The sequence below is a fragment of the Prosopis cineraria genome, unplaced genomic scaffold (genome assembly GCF_029017545.1).
Source record: "Prosopis cineraria cultivar Desert tree isolate PC_DT_omini unplaced genomic scaffold, ASM2901754v1 PC9, whole genome shotgun sequence".
In the NCBI taxonomy this organism is placed as follows: domain Eukaryota; kingdom Viridiplantae; phylum Streptophyta; class Magnoliopsida; order Fabales; family Fabaceae; genus Prosopis; species Prosopis cineraria.
Genome location: NW_026555340.1, coordinates 25,876,380 through 25,895,459, shown reverse-complemented (window position 1 = coordinate 25,895,459; position 19,080 = coordinate 25,876,380). Strand labels below are relative to the sequence as shown.

The 19,080-nt window shown below is 28.6% G+C and overlaps 1 protein-coding gene across 1 annotated transcript; it reads right to left on the bottom strand.

The window, feature by feature from the left end:
- Window positions 1-2,732: 2,732 nt before the first annotated feature.
- Window positions 2,733-3,768, bottom strand: LOC129319806 (uncharacterized). Its single transcript, XM_054964879.1, has one exon. It carries the CDS (start codon window positions 3,639-3,641, stop codon window positions 3,027-3,029), a length of 615 nt encoding a protein of 204 aa, XP_054820854.1. The 5' UTR covers window positions 3,642-3,768; the 3' UTR covers window positions 2,733-3,026.
- Between the last annotated feature and the right edge of the window lie 15,312 nt (window positions 3,769-19,080).

Sequence of the window (19,080 nt, the reverse complement as noted above, 5' to 3'; positions counted from 1 at the left end):
CATTAACAACAACAAAAAAACAAAAAAAAAAAACCAAGGCGGGATCATATGTGATGTGATAATGTAAAGAGGATTTGTCCAATTAGTAAACGATGCACTAATATGCACAAACTTTGTTTTTGAAAAGGTCATTGGTCGTATATGATTTTTCAAAAGTAGTTGTTGCCAAAAACAAAAACAAATAAATAAATCAAAATTAGTCTCTACCACTACTTAGCCGAATACTCAACCTATGGCTAATGCCCAAGTACTTATGAAGGCCAATAATTTTGTTTGGCATTGCGAAGTTTATAAACAAATATACAATCTACCTGTTTGGATAGGATAATTAATCAATTTTAGGGGGCAAAATCATGGTTGGAATGAAAATTTCTCGAACAGCAAAAATTTGTGCTAATCAATTATTGAAATAAGCTGTAGGTGGCAGCTTCTTCAAGGATTCAATTATATAACATTAAAATATCAATTATTTGTCAGAGCCTTTCACCTGCCTGATTTTAATTTTGATTTTATGCATCATGAAAGATCAAACAAAGTATGAAGAAAATTATCACATTGATAAATATTTATCCTTACCTTTATCTAAATATTTTTGTAAGATATAACTCATATCCGCAATGTCATTAGAGATCAGCTTGTATTATCATCTTCATTGATTATTGTAAAATTAAACTTAAATATATTGAGTTATTTATTTATATAAATTAAATTGCTAATATTAATATAATTTAAATTTTTATAATTAATCAAATATATAATTTAAATAATATATTTTACTTCTTAAATAAATTTTAACAAATTTAATATTATTTACAAATTTATCAATAATTTAATTTTAAAAAGAAATTTCCTTTATAGTAATTTGTACATCTAAAATTAATTTTGACTAAATCATTTAAATATTATTAGTTTGTTAAAATCAATCTCAAAAAGATAATATTCAAATAGATTACGTTCTAATATAATTAATTACAATCAAAATTAATTATTATAATTAATTATTTTTATAATTAATTATACTTAACTGAAATTCAAATGGCCTCATGAGTTACTTAGTAAAGTGACATCAAATTGACCCTCTTTCCCATTTATTTAATTAGACACACCAAGATTATATTTTGTTTTAATTAAATTTTATTTATCAATTTAAATAAAATTACTGAAGTTAATTATAATTTTTTAGTAGGCATTCCCTTCTAGTTATTTTTCTTTTGTCAGAAAAAACTATGCAAAAACATTGAATGCCTATTTACATCACTTTTTTTAACAATACTTATGTATAAAAAGTCTTGTATTTTGGCCAAAAAAGATAAAAAAAGTCTTGGATCAAAAATAGGTTTGGTAATAATATAAATATTAAGTTTTCCCTGTTTATGATAATATATTATTCTCACAACACACATGATTTAAATCAGAATATATAATATATTGGTTTATTACAATGTATTGATGATTACCTGAAATTTTAGTATCATATGTACAAGGATTTTGGTACGTAATAATATATCCAAAAAAAAGAATTATTAGCTTTTATAAAAACTAATATATGTTTAAATATTATCAAGGTAATTTTGTACTTTTGTTGGCCGTACCAAGAAGCCAAGAAGGGCCTTCTGGGTCCTCAAGGGCCACTTATCTCTGCCTACTACGTATTCCGCGTCAAGGAAGTTGGAACCTTCAGTTTGTACTCAAATACGTAGTATAAGTTTCGATAAGGATTGCAAATAATGTTCAACAGCCTGTCCATCTCAATTATTTAGATTCTCCTAAAATTAAGTTTGGTCAGTGCATTTATATCTTCAGGCCAAAGAAAAAGCATACTTTATTATGTCTTAAGATATTCGTCCAGATAACTAGGTAATCGTCATCATCATATTTAAATATTGTAGTTAGTAATTATGTTTCTCATATTACTTTCTTATAGTTTCCTATTTAAAGAGGAATCAATTTTATAGCATTACTTACAAAAAATTAAATCTTAATGTCTTCACTTAACCATCATTAGTTCATTACTATCAACCATATACATTACCATGTAAATTTTGAGTCATATTATATAGTACTTGTATTTGCCTTTGGAACCATTATCATTTTAAATGTCACGGGTAATGATGTCTGCATCAAATTCCATTGGAATTTTACATCTTCATGGAAGGCAGCTAATCCGGCATTGTTCGAGGTCAAACTTTCTATTCAATCCCCTTTTCTCCCCAGAAAGAGAAATGAGAAATCTGCAACACAAACAAAAGCAGCAAGATGTAAAACAGATGATATATAATGCTTTTTTTTTTTTAAAAAAAAAAAGAAGAAAAGCACAATTAGCATACAAATAATAATACTGAACTATTGGAAGGGAGAAAAAGTAACTCACCTGTGAACGGACGGCGGCTAGGACGACGAGAAACGTAATGGACGCAACAAGTACAAATAGATGAAACACAGAACAACGGAATCTGGGAGAAAGTTACATGAACGACAAGTCAAAGGACCGGTGACTGTACAAAGAAGGCACCGGAAATAGGCAATAACGGAATATGGGAGAAAATGGACAGATAAATAAAATGATGTGGAAAGGAAATGGTGTCAATTCCCAGCGAAAAAGACAATAAGCACACTGATTGTGGGAATACTGTGTTCAATCAAATTGAAGTTAGGATTAGTTTTATATTTTGGTCAGAATCGGTGCTTTATGTTTAGGTTTAGGTCGAAATTAAGTCCAGAAGCACCCAGAATTGCCAAAACGGCAGCCAGTGATTCATAGAAGTTCTATATATATAGTTATATACACGCTCGCGTGAGAAGATTATCATTAATCATCGATCGGATTTCCCTATCCGGAGAACCAAAAAACCAAGTCCAATCCGAATTGCCATCACAGCGGTCAGATCTCCAACCATTTCACAGGAGTTTAACTCATCAACTGCCGCAGCTGCTGTCGCCGACGTCCTCACCGGTCGTCAGGCCGGGCGCTACCTCGCCAGGGAACTCAGCTTGATCAAAAATACAAACCAGACACAAAATGCACCTCACGAACCTTCAGCTTTAGACATAACCGATAGCCTACTCGGCCTCGGCTGGAAATCGGCGCGCCTCCTTTGCTGATGCGACGACGGGCGAATCATCGCCGACAAGGCTCTGTTCACCAGATTTCCGTCAACGCCGCAGATTCCCACGAGCGAGTTCGTCATCGCTGATCTACGCGCATTGAGCTTGTTCGGAGAGTACGGCGCCACCGAGCGAGAGGCAAAGGCCTTGTGAAGGCTGCATCGAAAGGAGCCAGGGTGCGTGGTCGGGGAGCACAAGCAGGTTCGCTTCTGCTGGCTCGGTTTCTTGACCACTTTGCTGCCGTTTGCGGAGCCGGACCGAGGAGTGACGGAGATAGACCGATTCAGAGAGTTGGAACGGTCCACAGAGAGCCGAACGGATGGAGCGGAGGCAGCAGAAGAACCGCAGAGGTTGACACGTGTGGGAGAAGTAGAGCGGGGGCAAGAAGGTTGTGGAGCGAGAAGAAAAGCTTGAGCTATAGGAAGCAAAAGCAGCGGATGAACAGGAGGCGACGAATAGCGAGAATTGCAGAACCTGCCGGACGGAGAGAGAGATCGGAGCACTGGTGCGCGTGAATTTCTTGTAGGTGCCGCCATTTTCACAGATCTTTAGGTGTTCCAGAAAAAGAGAATTAAATATGAATAGAGAGAAATGTAGGGAGGGAGCACTTTTCTCTCCTGTTTCCCTAATAGGCCGGGGTCGGCTCACTGGTTTCGCAAACCTAGCTTTACTCAAGCTATATATTTATAGGAGTCTGAAGATGAGGGAGGGGGGAACCAGGGAACTACAGGATAAAGTAAAAGCAAGAGAGAGAACGAAAGTGGGGTTAAGGTTTGTGATATTTTCTGCTCGGGGTATTCACTTCTTAGAATTGCATTTACGCCCGTCTGGATTCTGCTTCTTCACCTACGTTTTAGTGCATACGCATGTCTCTCCCTTGTATAAAACCAATACGAAAACAGGAGGCACTAGTGGGCACTGTTAGTTACCATTCAGTGCATTTAAACCAACAAGTTTTTGAACATGCGGCGTCCTAATCTTAATCTATACTGCAGGCACGAAATTAAAATCCTAAACACGCTTACTGTATTTCTTAGATATTATGTTGTATTAACAAAAAATAATTCAATTTGTAAAAATTTGACTTGTAATATATAAAGTCATTGTATCAAATAGTGTTATTGATGTGAGAATATTATTGATAGTAATTTAAAAATATATTTATAAGTATTTTTTAATTTAAAAGTATATTTTAACTTTAATGAATCTGAAATCTAATTTACTTAAACTTGTTCATGGGAAAAAAAAATTAAATCGATTGCATTGATATGATAATTTGATGCACGGTGGTTGAGGTCAAAAAAAGCACAGAGTCAACGCTATATTAGAATGAAAAATTTATAAAACTTTAGTAAATAAGATCAATTGAAAATATGTTAAAAAGAAAATATAATTTTTAATCTACACACTTTGTTATCGCTTTACTATTAATTCTTGTATTTTTTTTATTTTAAATTTCTTTATAAATAAAGTATAAAGATTTTTAGGGATGGTCTTACTTGGTATCCAGTGGGCAAATGCCCCCTAAAATGAAAAAAATTACATAGATGTATATGGTAAATTTTGCATTTTGCCCCCACTCATCTCTATTATTTGAACTCACTTGAATATGACCAAAATCAAATCACTATTAAAATCTTGTATTGAATAAATTGCCTCCATTGACTCAACATCTTAGGTCTGTCACTGAGAATTTTAAAGAGATCTAAAATACTAAAAAAAAAGTATACGATATAAAAAACTGAAAAAATATATAAGAATCAATAGCAAAATGGAAACAAAGTACAAGAATAAGATTTATGTTTTTCTTATATTAAAATTAAATTTATATATTTCATAGGAATTAAAACTTTAAATTTGAAGTAATAAGAAAAATTAATATAAGAAACATTCTTAAATATTTTAGCACATGGCATTATAATTATAAAGTAGTAATTAATAATACGAACTTTTTCAATGTAAATGAATAACGTGTGAATAACTTTAATTTTGCGTCTTATAAAGTGTGGAGCGTGAGAGAATGTTTTTTTTTTTTGACCATGTGAGAGAATGTGTTTACTGTTTAGTAGATCTTCTGAAGGGCATGCCTAGGGTGACAAGTTTATATTATTTTTTATCATTTATTTTTTAAAATTTATTAAATAAATTACATAAAAGAAAAATAGAGAAGAAATAAAGACGAAAAGCAAATACATGTACAGTACAAGTAGAGGGGCGTGGAAGCAAAAGAGAAAGTATTAAGTGAGAATGGTTTAACCAAGCGAAGGACAGGTTGGGTTAGTTAACCGCGGAAGGCAAAAGCGTAAAGGCTACTGTAAGTTGTAACGGCACTTGAGTGAGAAGAAAGCTGTGGGCTGGGAAACCAATAATACTGAAAACGACAAATGAAGTGAACCGTTTTAAGATTTATCATTTGTGTGCCAGCTTTCAGGATTGCTCAAAACACCCCCCCACCTCTGTCTCTCTGCCACGTTTGGCGCCTGCCGTCACACCATCATGACACACACTCTCCCTAATTTCCACGTACAGTGACATGTCTAACCCTTTATCCGCTCCCTCTTTTTCACTGACCAGAATACCCTTCCCTTTCTTCTTATTCTCTTTCTCCCCCTTGGTGCCAGTGTTCGTGTGATTCAGATATGCAGCCACTTGAGTCAGAAGCTTTAGAAGCCAAAAACCTCGTAATGAAAGTTTTTGTAGGCATTATCACTTGGTATTTTGAACACCGCCACACGATGAGGGTCCGTTTATTTTAAATTTAAAAATAAATAATTTAAAATTTTTATTAAAATACATTTATTTTATAAAATTTTTATAAAAATAAGACATTATTTTTATGTTTAATAATAATAATAATAAATAATTCTTAATTATTTATTTTTAAATTTATGACTTTTTCTTGATTTTTGTTTTATGAAAATAATTTATTATTATATTATTTTAAAATTTTATGATATATTCATGAATTTACATCTTTAAAATAGTCTTTCTCATCTACTATATTAAATTATTTTCAGAAGCTACTCAAAATATCTTTTGAAAATAATTATAATTTTTTTAAATTTTCATTATTTTTAAAATTTAAAATAAAAATTGTAAAAATTTATTAAATAATTTTTTCAATAATTACTTTTTTTATAAAATAAGTTGAAATAAATGGTCGTAAAAGATTTGGGTAAGAAGTCAAAAACCATACTATGAAGCAAGCGTTGGTGGAGACCAAGCTGCCCCTTGCACTGCATATTTCATATTTGGAAAGACACCCTAATTCAAATTCATTTTTGGTAGAATTATTCTTAGATGTTATAGAATAAATTTAATCCCGGTCAAATCCTCTGAAAAAAATAATCACAAAGATAAATTCAAACGTTTGTAAATATGGATATCTAATTTACAAGTTAATTATATTTATAATTATCTAAATCAATATTTATAATGCATCATTCGAAAAAATTGAGTTAACTATATTAAATTTTTTCTGCCCAAGTATTATTTTTTTATATATAAGTATCTCTTATTTAAGGTGAGCATCCCTCTTGGTGGGAATTTAAAGATTGATTAATTACATTATAATAAATTTGCCCGTTCATCAATATTCAATCCTTTAATATCTTTCCTTTATTATTCCCTATTATGATATTATACATTTATTAGTTAATTCTTTAATGTTATGATATGATATACCGATACTTCAAATTGCATCATATATCTATATCAGTGTTGATACTTCTTTGATAAGTATATAAGTATCTATAATGCTTCAAAATTATGAGTCGATACTTCTTTTGACTCCACTAAAGATAGGTGGACATTAGATCTTAAATCTTGGTAGGTGATGCATGAGTCTTCAACTTCTCTACTTCAAAAGCTTGCTCTGCTCTTCATTCAATGAAAAGAGATAAGTTGGACCCTAAAAGGGCAAAAAATTTGGTTTATGTCCATGCTAATTTGTGACTCTTGGCTAGAAAAAATGATGAATACCAACAAGGTAAGTCTAAGACATGAGACATTAATGGAGATGACCTTAATGGTGTTGAAATTTTGGGGGTGTCTAATTTATTTTTTGATGAACCAGATATGAAAGCAATCCTTTTTACAAATGACGATCGAAGGGGAGAAAGTATTGATAGTATACCTATTAGTAGAAATTAGGTAGTAGGCAATTAGGTATAATTTAAATAAAAGTACCATTAAGGATTATGTTTTTCTTGGTATTATTGTAAATGATTATATATAAATGTGTTAGTTTGGATATTTTTTAAATTAAAATTATATTTTTTATATTTTTATATTTTTTTATAAATACATATATGTATATGCATCAAAAACATATCGTATCCTATATTTTTAAAAATAAAAATATCGATGTATTGGATATATATTATATCCGATACCTATACCGGTATTCATGCATCTTAGGTTATATCTTACAGTATGGACATAGGAATATTAATAGCCGAATAGCATACGTAATGCATTGAAAAAATAAAGATGACAATTAGTTTAATTACTATTTATTTAAATACCTAAGAATAATATTAAACTGCATCAAATCCATTTAAAACCAACAACGTTTCTTTGTGTGTTATTTCAAAATCTAAAAACTAATTAGTAAAGTTATTTATAATTAACTATAAATAATGACATTTATTATAAATTTTATAGTTTATAATTTTATATTCACTGAGTTACCCAGAGTAAAAACGTAAAGGTGGAGGAATGCTTACCTTGATTATTTGTATTCAATTTTGTAGGCCATCGTTATAAAAGTTTAACTTTTAAACTTAAATTATGACTAGACTGATATTAAGATCATATAACTCCAAAATCACTTATAAAGATTAATAGTATATAATATAACTTTAATAAATTTCGTTACAATACTTTGATAAATGTACAATCACGTTCTCAGGTCTCAAACAGAGTTTTTTTGCTTGCATCATGCTATTATTTTTATTTATTAATTATGGAGCGTATGCGACAATGATATGAGAGCACAACAATTTGAATGGATGCGTAAGTGAAGGAGCGACCATAAGTTGGGATGGTTGTGATTTCATGAAACGGAAACAAATGACTGACAAACATAAAATGACATGTCGTGCCTCTGTGCTCTTGTGTCATGATTTGACAAAATCTCCCGTTGTATGTATCAATAAAGTTAATTTAATTAGTAAACATTCGACTCGTAAATTATAAAATTAAAATTATCTTTTAACAGGAGAATCTTATCAATAAATAATTTATAAATATTTTTATAAATATTATTTGAATATAGATGTATGCCCTGACTTTGACAAGGTATTGGACCTCAAGTCACATAAATTTTTTTGCATCAAGTTAAAGAAAATCCCACATCATGCGTCACTCACGTTCTGTTTTTCATTTAATAAGATCAGAGACTAATCTGTTTAAAATATAAATTTTAAGTAAATTTATTTTATGTATAAAAGTTGAAAATTGAACTCCAACAAATTATTTAAAGGTGATACTCACACTGTTATAATATTATATTGAGTTAAGTAGCAAAAATGTTTTGGAAGTTTTCTCAAAAGTGATGTGTGTATCCTTACCTATTGAAAGAAGCAATGTTGCTTTGAAAATGTTAAATGTGAAACAATGTTGCCATTTTCTAACTTTTAACTAACCTTTGAGTAACAGAAATTTTTTTAACTTGCAACTATCATCCACATAGCAATCCCTTTTTAAAAGCTTCTTCTCTTTCCTCACATCAATATAGCTTTTTTGTGAGCCTCTTCATAACCAGAAATTCAACCTCCCCTTGTTCGACCAAACCAAAAGCACACAATTCGTGAAGCCAAAATCATCGAGACCTGTCGTAGAGAAGAAGGAAGGTGGTGGTAGTGAAGGGGAGATGATAAGCATTGAGCCATTAACATACTGTCGATAGATTTGAAGGAGGCGACAGCTCATCAGTGAAAAATGGTCGCCAAAGATGAAAGGTTCCAACTTGTAGTTTTGGTGATGTTGCTTCTGTTGAAGAAGCCATAGCTTTGTCATTCCGCACTGCTATTGTAGCCAATGCCACCATCAAGATTCAAACAATATTCTTGGGATTCTTGGTGGACTTAAGAGGATCAATATCAAATAGAAGCAAAGAAACTATTGGGATGATGGCACTTCATCCTTGGATCTGTAGATTGATAGGTGGGCAGAATGAGTAGCGGCGAAAGGATGAGCAAAATGGGGGGAGAAGGAGCAAGTGGATAAATAGAGATGAGGGTGGGGATTGATGGCTTTCTTTGTTTTGGGGTTCTGAGCTTTGATTTCAACTTGGGTTTCATGAGATTGCCATGCATGGTGACAGCTCTCTCATTTTTCATAGATTAAAAAAGTTTTTGTTAGTAGTCAAACGTTAAAAAAGGACAACATTACTATACTTTTAATATTTTTGAGGTAACATTGCTTCTTTTAAAAGGTAAGAATATTTATAATTCCTTTGAAAAAAAAAATTTCATGATATTTTTTGCCCCTTAACTCTATTATATTCTTGTTCATAAAACAAAATCAGGTGTGGTGTCGTGAGGCATGCCAGAGACACAGTGTCTCAAAAGAATGGAAGAACCTGACTTTTAATTAAACGCGGGGACCCGAGCTTCCTTACCCCAGTTCACCCTGATGTGAGAATGCGAAGTAAAGAAAATTAATGTAGATGCAGGAAAGTAGAGATATATTAATTAAAGAAAAAGGTAATGGGTTATACTGATCGTACAACAGAAAAATAAATATTAAAACTACATGATAAAAGAAAAAATAAAATAGTAAACACAGAATTTGAGACTAGTAGTTTGTTGATGCTAATAATGATTGTTGAGAGAGAGCTCCTCTATTTGTAGATGATCCTGACTTGGTGCCCAAGTCCTATGATCATTACTTTCCTTGAATTGAGAAAGCACTTTCTTCATCATGGTTACTCATTATAGGTGATAGTCTTAACTTAATGGCTAAGGTTTTATAAATATTTTTTTATATAATATTATTTTAAAGTCAATTATGTTGAGTTGGGCCTAGGCTTTCAAATTTACAATTTGAGTGCAAACAATTCTAATCTAGTTTAATTTTTATTAGATGGTGTATAATTTATACTTTCAACTATAATATTCAGAATATATCGATAATATGATTTTTAAATAATTTTATTTTTTAATAAAATTATTATGTAATCCAGCAATACATGACATGAACTCTCTCTCTAATAATAATAATAATTTGAATAAAATTTAACATTCATATATCATAAATATAAATATTTTAATTTTTTATTCTATTTTTGAATTCTAATAATTTTATTTTTATTAGAGACTAAAAATCCTGGCTGCCAAATACGAGTGATAAAAAACATGGATGCACATGACTAATCAAAAAGTATTTATATACTCAAACATTGTAATTAATAACTTCTCTAATTTTGCACCATTTGCTTGCTCTTGATTAAAAAAATATCTAGATACGATATTTTTATATTATTATTAGAGTAATTTAGTGAGCTCAATTATATATTCTTAGGTGGACCGAACACCATGAGCTCGCTTCCATCACAACAAATCAAAAATATATATATATATATGAGAAGCAAACAGAACAAACAAAATTGCTTCTATTCGTTGCCTCTTCTTTTCTTTTTGGTATTAATAACTCGTTTTTGTCTTTTGGTGGTATATATATAACGATATTTTAAGCACAATTATCATGACAAATCTCGCTTAAAATCTATTTAAGAAACATTAGTAATCATTTCAATTCAAAACACACGTAGAACAATTCTCATTTAATATTTGTTAACCACACTATTTAAAATTTAAAATTCTCTTCAAATCAAATTGTTAATTTATAATTTATGAATTTTCATATACAGATTTTAAATGAATGAAATACAAATTGACTCTCGCGTGTTTATAGAGTGGTTTTCAAACTAATTAATTATCATCTCCGGCATTAATTCATTACCCAAAAAGGAAAAAGAAAAAGAAAAAAAATATCTAGGCTTCTTTGTAGAGATATATAATAATTCTAAAAACAGTAGAAGCTACTTAATTCTATTGCAAGACGTGAATATTATTGTTGTTACATTACATGACACAAAATGTGATTCAAATTAATAATGTGCAACTTGGAAAAATTAAAGTGGTCCATGCTTCACATAATTAAGTCAGACCCATGTTGATATAACTAACAGCTTTAAAGTCATTTATAGTTATATTAGGAAAAAAATTAATACAATAACATTGAGTCCAAATCAATATATCAGTCTATGCTAACATATGTTGGCCACATGCAATACGTGGTAATCTAATCTTTACAACTAGGTCGATCACTACCAAAGAATATATATATATATATATATATATATTATGTCTTTCCAACGTCAAACCTCAACTTGTTCCATTTTGAATTATCTCATTCTTCTTTGCCTTTAAGTAGATGGGTTTGTAGAATGCAATTTTTTTAGCCGTTTCATTAAAGAAATTCAATTAATATAAATAAAACTTCAATATAACGGTCGATCTCTTCCTTTATGTAAACATCAAGGCTTGATGAAAATGATATTCATTTTTAACTTGACAGACTGATTTTTCAAACGATGAACCATATTTGCTGGCTTTAATCATGTTACTCTGAGTTCAATTTTTAATTATTACAAGTTTACAACATGACCGGACTGTTTAATTAAAGCTTTAGCCTCCACTTTGACCGGACTGATTTTGAATCACAACTTGATATTTCATTGCTATTTGTCCACTTACATATACATATACATATACATATACATATACATATACATATATATATATTTGGCGAGCATTTAAAGATAATTTAAAACACGTACCAAATAATAATTTATAGATGCCAAAACAATTTTGATTCACAAATAAAAGTCTAAATGTGCTAGCTGGGTGGTACTTCTCTGATTCTATTTATGGAGTAAAAATATATAATTATTTTAATAATATTTAAGGACTCCTCGATGATGTTTAAGTTCATATTTACCCTTTTTCTTAAATTAAATACTAAGAAAGTTATTAAATATTATAGTATTTTATAACTTAAAATATATATGTTTAATAGAGATAAAATTGTAAACTCATTGAACTTGTAGCCAAAGTTAACAAACTTTAAAATTCTCAATGATTTTAATAAAATATGTTAAAAATTAATTTATAATTAAATATAAGCAAATGGAGCATATGTGAAGAGGCTTGTGATAGTTAGAGGAGGTTCGACGGCTCAATATATAGGCAACAAGCAAGCTCTTGCCATCACAATGGGAGGGAGTATTTAATGAAGATGGCTAAACATGATTAATGGTGGGCCAATCAATGCAAGTGGTCATGTTACGGTACCCCCAAACATATTAATTATATGGATATGCAAGTCAAGCATTTTTTTTTCCCCGGAGGAAAACTTCCTCCTCCATCTTATTTATAATTCACATGTCAAAAAAATCTTACTCTTTCCATTCTAAATTATAGAATATTTTTAAAGAAGTTTATTCATCTCAAAATTTAAGACACTTTAAATAGATTAAGGTTTTATTAAATATATTAATTTTAATATTATTCTTTTTATTTTTATAATTAGTTTTTGTCCCTTCTCTTTTCAATATATTAAATGGTGAGTATTTTTAAAAATTTATATTTTTATTTTAAAAAGATAAAATTATTAAATATATTTAATGAGGTTTGTTGATATGTAAAATTTTATCTAAAAATATTTTATAATTTAGGATGAATGTAGTATTTATAATTCATTTGGTTTTCTGACTTTTAACGTTTAGAAAGGATTTTCATGAATATTAAGAAGTCAAAGTTGTTTGGTGCTTTAATTTTTTTCAAAGCATATGTCAAAAGTCCATTTAGAAAACTTTTGAAAGTCCATTTCCTCAACTTAAACGAGAGTAGCCTTTGTATTTAGAAAAGTCAGTTGGAGTTTACAATATTTTAAATAATTTTTTCTTTACCATGTTGCCCCCCTTCTCCGATACCATAAAAAGCCTCCCTATTGTGAATAATTTACTCACCATATACTTATACTATTTTTATTATATATATTATTGAACAAAAAAATTATATTATTTATACATCCTTTTATTATATAAATTATTTAACATATTAAATTTTTTGTTATTTAAAATTTTTTATACACATTTTTAAATATTTCTAATATATTGCATTTGTAGAACAAAAAATTATAAATCATTATAAATTAATATCTTTTTTGATAATTTTACATTCAAAAACACATTTCACTATATATAATCCGAATAACTTTTAGCTTATCAAATTGACTTTTCAAAATATATATCTAAACAAAAATTTTATTATGATAATTAACTTTTATTAAATGAACTTTTGATAAATTGACTTTCATCAGACAACAAAAAACCAAACAAGCTCTTAATTTATAATTCTATACACACTATCCTTAAAAAAATACTCCCTTTGTCCCAAATTAAAAGACATTCTTGGAGAGTTTTAATATTTAAAATATAAGACACTTTAATAAAAATAAAGTTTTATTAATAATACCTTTTTAATATTATTCTTCTCGTATACTCCCTTTGGTCTAAAATATAAGCATTTTTTGACAAAAATCTACATACTGATAAAATCATAATTCCCATAAAAATATAGATTGTTTTTTCTTATTATTCTTAGTCTCAATTACCAATACACTTTACGATAAGTAAAAAATACATTTACAAAAATATTTAGGTTAATAAATACACAAAGGTAAAATGAGAAATTTTTTTTTTACATGTACTAGGTTACTTATATTTTAAACTAAGATTAATTGAAAGGAAACACTTATATTTTGGATTAGAGGAAGTATTCTCTTTCTTTAATATTCTTTAATAGAGTATCAAATGGAGGACTTTTTAAAAGTTTATATTTTTATCTTGAACAAATAACATTATATAGTATATTTAATGAGTTTTATTAACATGTATGATTTTATCTAAAAATATCTTATAATTTAAAATGAAGGGAGTATAAGATATTTTTAAGCAAATTACATCTCCAATAAGTTAGTTAGTTATCTTTAATTAAATAAATTAGCACTGTCTTTTTATGTTTGCTCTTAATTTAATACAATGTCTCACTTAAAAATAAATGATTGAGTAATTTATTCATTAAGAGCTTTTTTTTTAAAAATTCATTAATTACATATTAAAAATATAAAAACGTCTTATATTTTTTTTAACATGCATTATATTTCTAAAAATGGCGGAGTCGTTATTGTTTTGTCTCACTTTCTTTGAGGCACTATCAAGTATCATCTACATATTTTACACACACATGTATTTTCTATAGAACACACACACACGAGAGAGAGAGAGAGAGAGAGAGAGAGAGAGAGAGAGAGAGAGAGAGAGAGAGAGAGGAGATGAGAATGAGATACAAGCGTAAAGTCGCTTCAACATATATTCATATAATTAATATAAATGTATGATGTTATTTACCAAAAAAAAAAAAGATGTATGATATATCTGCTATCACTAGAAATGGACTAAATTAAAGTTATTATACGGCTGATTTTTTTTTTGTTTGGTATTGCGTGCGTGTTAGGGTGGGGGTTAGATATGTTAGGGACAAATTTTATGCATAAAAAATGCTTTGTATTCTCATATTAAAAAAATGAAAATTTGAAAAATTTAAATTGTGACTTTAACCCGAAGCTTGTTGAACTTTTGCCTCCGATTGATGATGAATGGTTGACGTCAGCCCTCACAATCACGTACATATTAACGTAAACAGAGCAATCTTGCACTACAACCGTGGCCAGATGGAACGTTTCGAATTTGAATATTGTATATTTAAAGAGATTGAAAATATATACTACCACATTTAAAATATTATAATATTCGAGCTTATATCAATTAGTTGTATTAAAAAATACAAATACATATATAATCTAATTCAAGAGAGGATTATATATATTTGGATGGCTTATTATATATATATTTTTTTGCATGAGCACCTGATGTTTTGGCTTACCTTATTCAAACTGTGAGGACTTAATGAGACTCAGACTAATCCAAATCAAGGCACAATAAACATTATAAAGATGGACGCTCTTGATCACTTATATTACTATATTTCTTAAGACTCGAATCCTTTTTGTGTCTTATGCTTGAAATGCAAGAGATTAATATGTGTGATGCTGATATTAACCATCAAAATTGATGAGAATGGCATTTCTCAATTTAAGCGTGCAGTCATTTTTTGCACATGATTCATGCTGATTTTTCTGTATCATTTTAATTTTATTGAATATTCTCTAAAAGACAAAGACAATGATATTTATTTTATCATGAGGATTAATGTAAAATAGAAAGAAGCTTACAGAGTTAATTAGTATGGTGCAAATTAAAAACTATTGATCGACGTTAGCAATATTGTGAATGTAATTAACCTCGATATCATAATTTGCCGGCTTTAATCTTGTTTTTATCATTTTTCGCCTTAAAACTGTCTGCCAGCTGTTGTCACAGTTCATTTTTGCTTTGGTATTTTGTTCTGATTAATTAGCTTGATCATTCTTCTCTTGATATGGGTTTTTTGACTTTTTCACATCGGCTTCGTACAACTGTCAATCTCCTGTCAAATCTTCAAAGGAATGACGTATCCATTCCCATCAAATTGGGAAGCTTTTTCGTTAAAAAAATATATTAGGAAAAATATTATTCAAGAATAAAATAATGACAAAATATTAAACAATGACAATTTTTTTTTACATATTACTGTGGGATGGAGGACTAATTTAAAAATAATTTTAAATGTAAAAAATTATAATACCTTTACTTTTTTAAGTCAATAAGTAACTATTTATTAATTAATAAGTACTTATTTATATTTAATAAAAAATCATTCATTAATTGATAAAAATTTAAAAGTTTAAAAAAGCTTCATTGTAGGAAAGAACAAATATAGATGATCATGTTTTAATGAGTAGACATTTATTAGTTAACAAATACCTATTCAAGTCATTCACTAATTGATACTCCATTTGTTTAAAAATGTAAGATATTTTTTAAGGAGTTAAATGTTTAAAAAAATATAAAGTATTTTTAGTCTTTTAAGATGTAATTATTATCTTTTTTTAAAGTATCCTTATTTATGAATGACTTTATATTTATTATAGAGTATTTAATAGAGGTAAATATTAAAAAACAGGATTAATTTGAAAGTAGATAACTATTTTATTGGAGGGTAAAATTTAATTAAAAATGTCTTATATTTTTAAACGAAAGTAGTAAGTTTTAGAATATGAAAGAGATTAGATGTGAGATAGAGAAATGTAGATCATATTTCAACAAGCAGTCATTCATTAATTAACAAGTATACATTTGCATCTAATAAGAAGTCATTCGCTAGTTAATAAGTTTAAAAATATGAGAGATAGTTGTGGAAATGGATAGGTGTAAATCATATATCAATAAGTAACTATTTGTTAATTAACAAGTATTTATTTGCTAATTAATAAGTTAAAAAAAGAAAAGAAAAACAAGGGTAGTATAATCTTTTTTTATATAAAATTATTTTCAAATCAACCACTTGATTTTACATTGATATTTTAAAGTTTTTTAATCCTTATCTTGCGTCCACTTGTTTTGCAAGCCTTGGGTGTGTAGAAATTAAGATTAAGAATTGAGGATTGCTTGGTTCAACTTATTAATTGAGTCGAATCAATTTATCTTAAGATTTTAGAATCAAGTTATGTATAGCAATGTTAGATAAAAATATTAAAAGCATTCTCAATATATTTATGAAATCATAACTGATAACAACAATCTCATATGGCGGGAGAATTCATCTTAGTTTAAGTGAGTAGTGGTAATACCCTTAAATTTTTCAGGAACCGAGTGATATCCCAATGTATTAAACAAGATAGTAACGCAGTTGGGTTTGGAGGAATGGATCAAGTTGATACAATTCAAGTAACACTAACATCCCAAGTTTAAAATCCATAAAAAAAAAATTGTCAAAAAACTTCCATTCTTTATCTATAGCTTAATTTGATTCAAATTCAAATCATTCTGTCCTATAAAATGATGAATGACTCCCACTGAATTATACTATAAAGTGGGATGGTCATTATTAATAATATTTAATAATTTATCATCGTTTCAAAAGATAGAGATCAAATTGAGGGAAAGATTGGTTATTAACTTGATCGAAAACTTGATAAGTCCATATATACACATTCATAAGTCATAAATTTAAATATTGCAGTTTATTCTCAAATTTCATGCAATTCCATGGGATCGGATTCAAACTAGTTCATGAAATTATATATCCAATCAGGAAAGAATCGAACCCAATCGGGGCTAGAATGCAAGACTATGTTACAATGGGAGGCCAAAATTAATTTTAACAATTTTTTTATTAACATGTAAAAGCAATGTAAATCCGTCTCTTATGTAATATATTAATAAAAATTATACCAGTAAAAACTAGTGTATATATTATTTTTAAAATTTCACGAGAATGCCATGGCCATGGGTGAAGAGAGGATCCAAAGTAGTGCCTGCAATTTGTAAATATAAAATCTAAACAGTAATACTGTAGCTGGTTCAACACCTACAATTATTGATCTCTTGTGCTTCATTTAAATGTACAAAACCTGTGCATGTATACGTATAACAGAAAATTATTGAACAAAACCATGAGAATGAATTCAAGAACCAGAAAGAGCAGCAGCATGAGAAGAAGAAGAGTTCATGAAGCCAAACATGGAAGTTTGAAAGGCAAGGCTCATTGAAAGCCTAATGATTTGGAGGAGGCGAGGAGCATGGCCTTCATCGTCCTGGTCGAGTGGTGACGGCTGAGGTTGTCTCAGTTTGTAATTACCTTCCTGACCTTCTCTGTTTGAGTCACAATTACTGTTAAGCCACCGGGTTGCTTCGTTAATTTAGTGAGCGGATATCTTTACACCAGTTAAATTTAGAGGGTACAGGTTTAACATTAGTTACTATTTTTATAGTGTTAATATTTTTTATTTTAATAGATACAGAATCAAAAATAAAAATAATTTTATTTTAAAAATTATAAATTTAAAACTATAAATATGAACCGCCTAAATTGGATTTAATTTGTTCAAATCTCGCCTCTGTAATGGGTACTGAGCAGAATCATATTCTTTCCCTTGTTAGGAGAGGTGGTGGATAGTCCAATTATTGAAAAATTATATCTGACAAATTAAATTTAATTATAAACCATATTTATAATAAAATGTTTATAAATTTTAATTATTTGAAAGTTCAAAATTTGGTTGACTTTTACAAGAGTTATTCCAAAAAAATTATTAACAACAGCTTTTTAAAATTTAATAACTATGTTTTCAAGTACATTATGTAAGTTTTGAGCAACGAGTTATATTATTTTGACATGTAAACAGTACAACTTACTAAAATTTATATTTTCTATTATTTGTGGAATTATAAAACTACTTTGGTTTTTGTTTTTAAAAAATCCTTAAAAAGCATGAATATTTTTAAAACTTGGATCATGAAATATAGTTATTCCGTAGGGACTTCTAATTAGATAAGATGAATGAAACGGGGCCTGTTGTGGTAAAAAATCCAGTGGAATTTTAACCCGTCGCTTACGAAAACGTTTGATTTAATTTTCTTTTCAAGCTCAAGTAAATATTTAGTCCTTTAATTTTATATAAAATTATATTTTAATTCCTTATTTTTATAAAGTATCTTTTTAGTCCTTTAACTTTAATAGTATTAGTTTTATCTTGATAAATTTTCACATTATACTTTTAAATATTGACAAAATGTTTTTAAATATTGAGATATTAAATTTAATTTTTTCAAAATAACAATGATTGATATAAAAAATAATCATTTAAAACTATTGAATGTTAGAGTTAAAGGACTAAAGAAATACTTTATAAAATTAAAGGATTAAATTAAAATCTTATATAAAATTAAAAGATTAAAAA

Bases quoted from the DNA above. Each gene is read 5' to 3' on its own strand.
- LOC129319806 (XM_054964879.1), bottom strand. From the start codon at position 3,641: ATGGCGGCACCTACAAGAAATTCACGCGCACCAGTGCTCCGATCTCTC.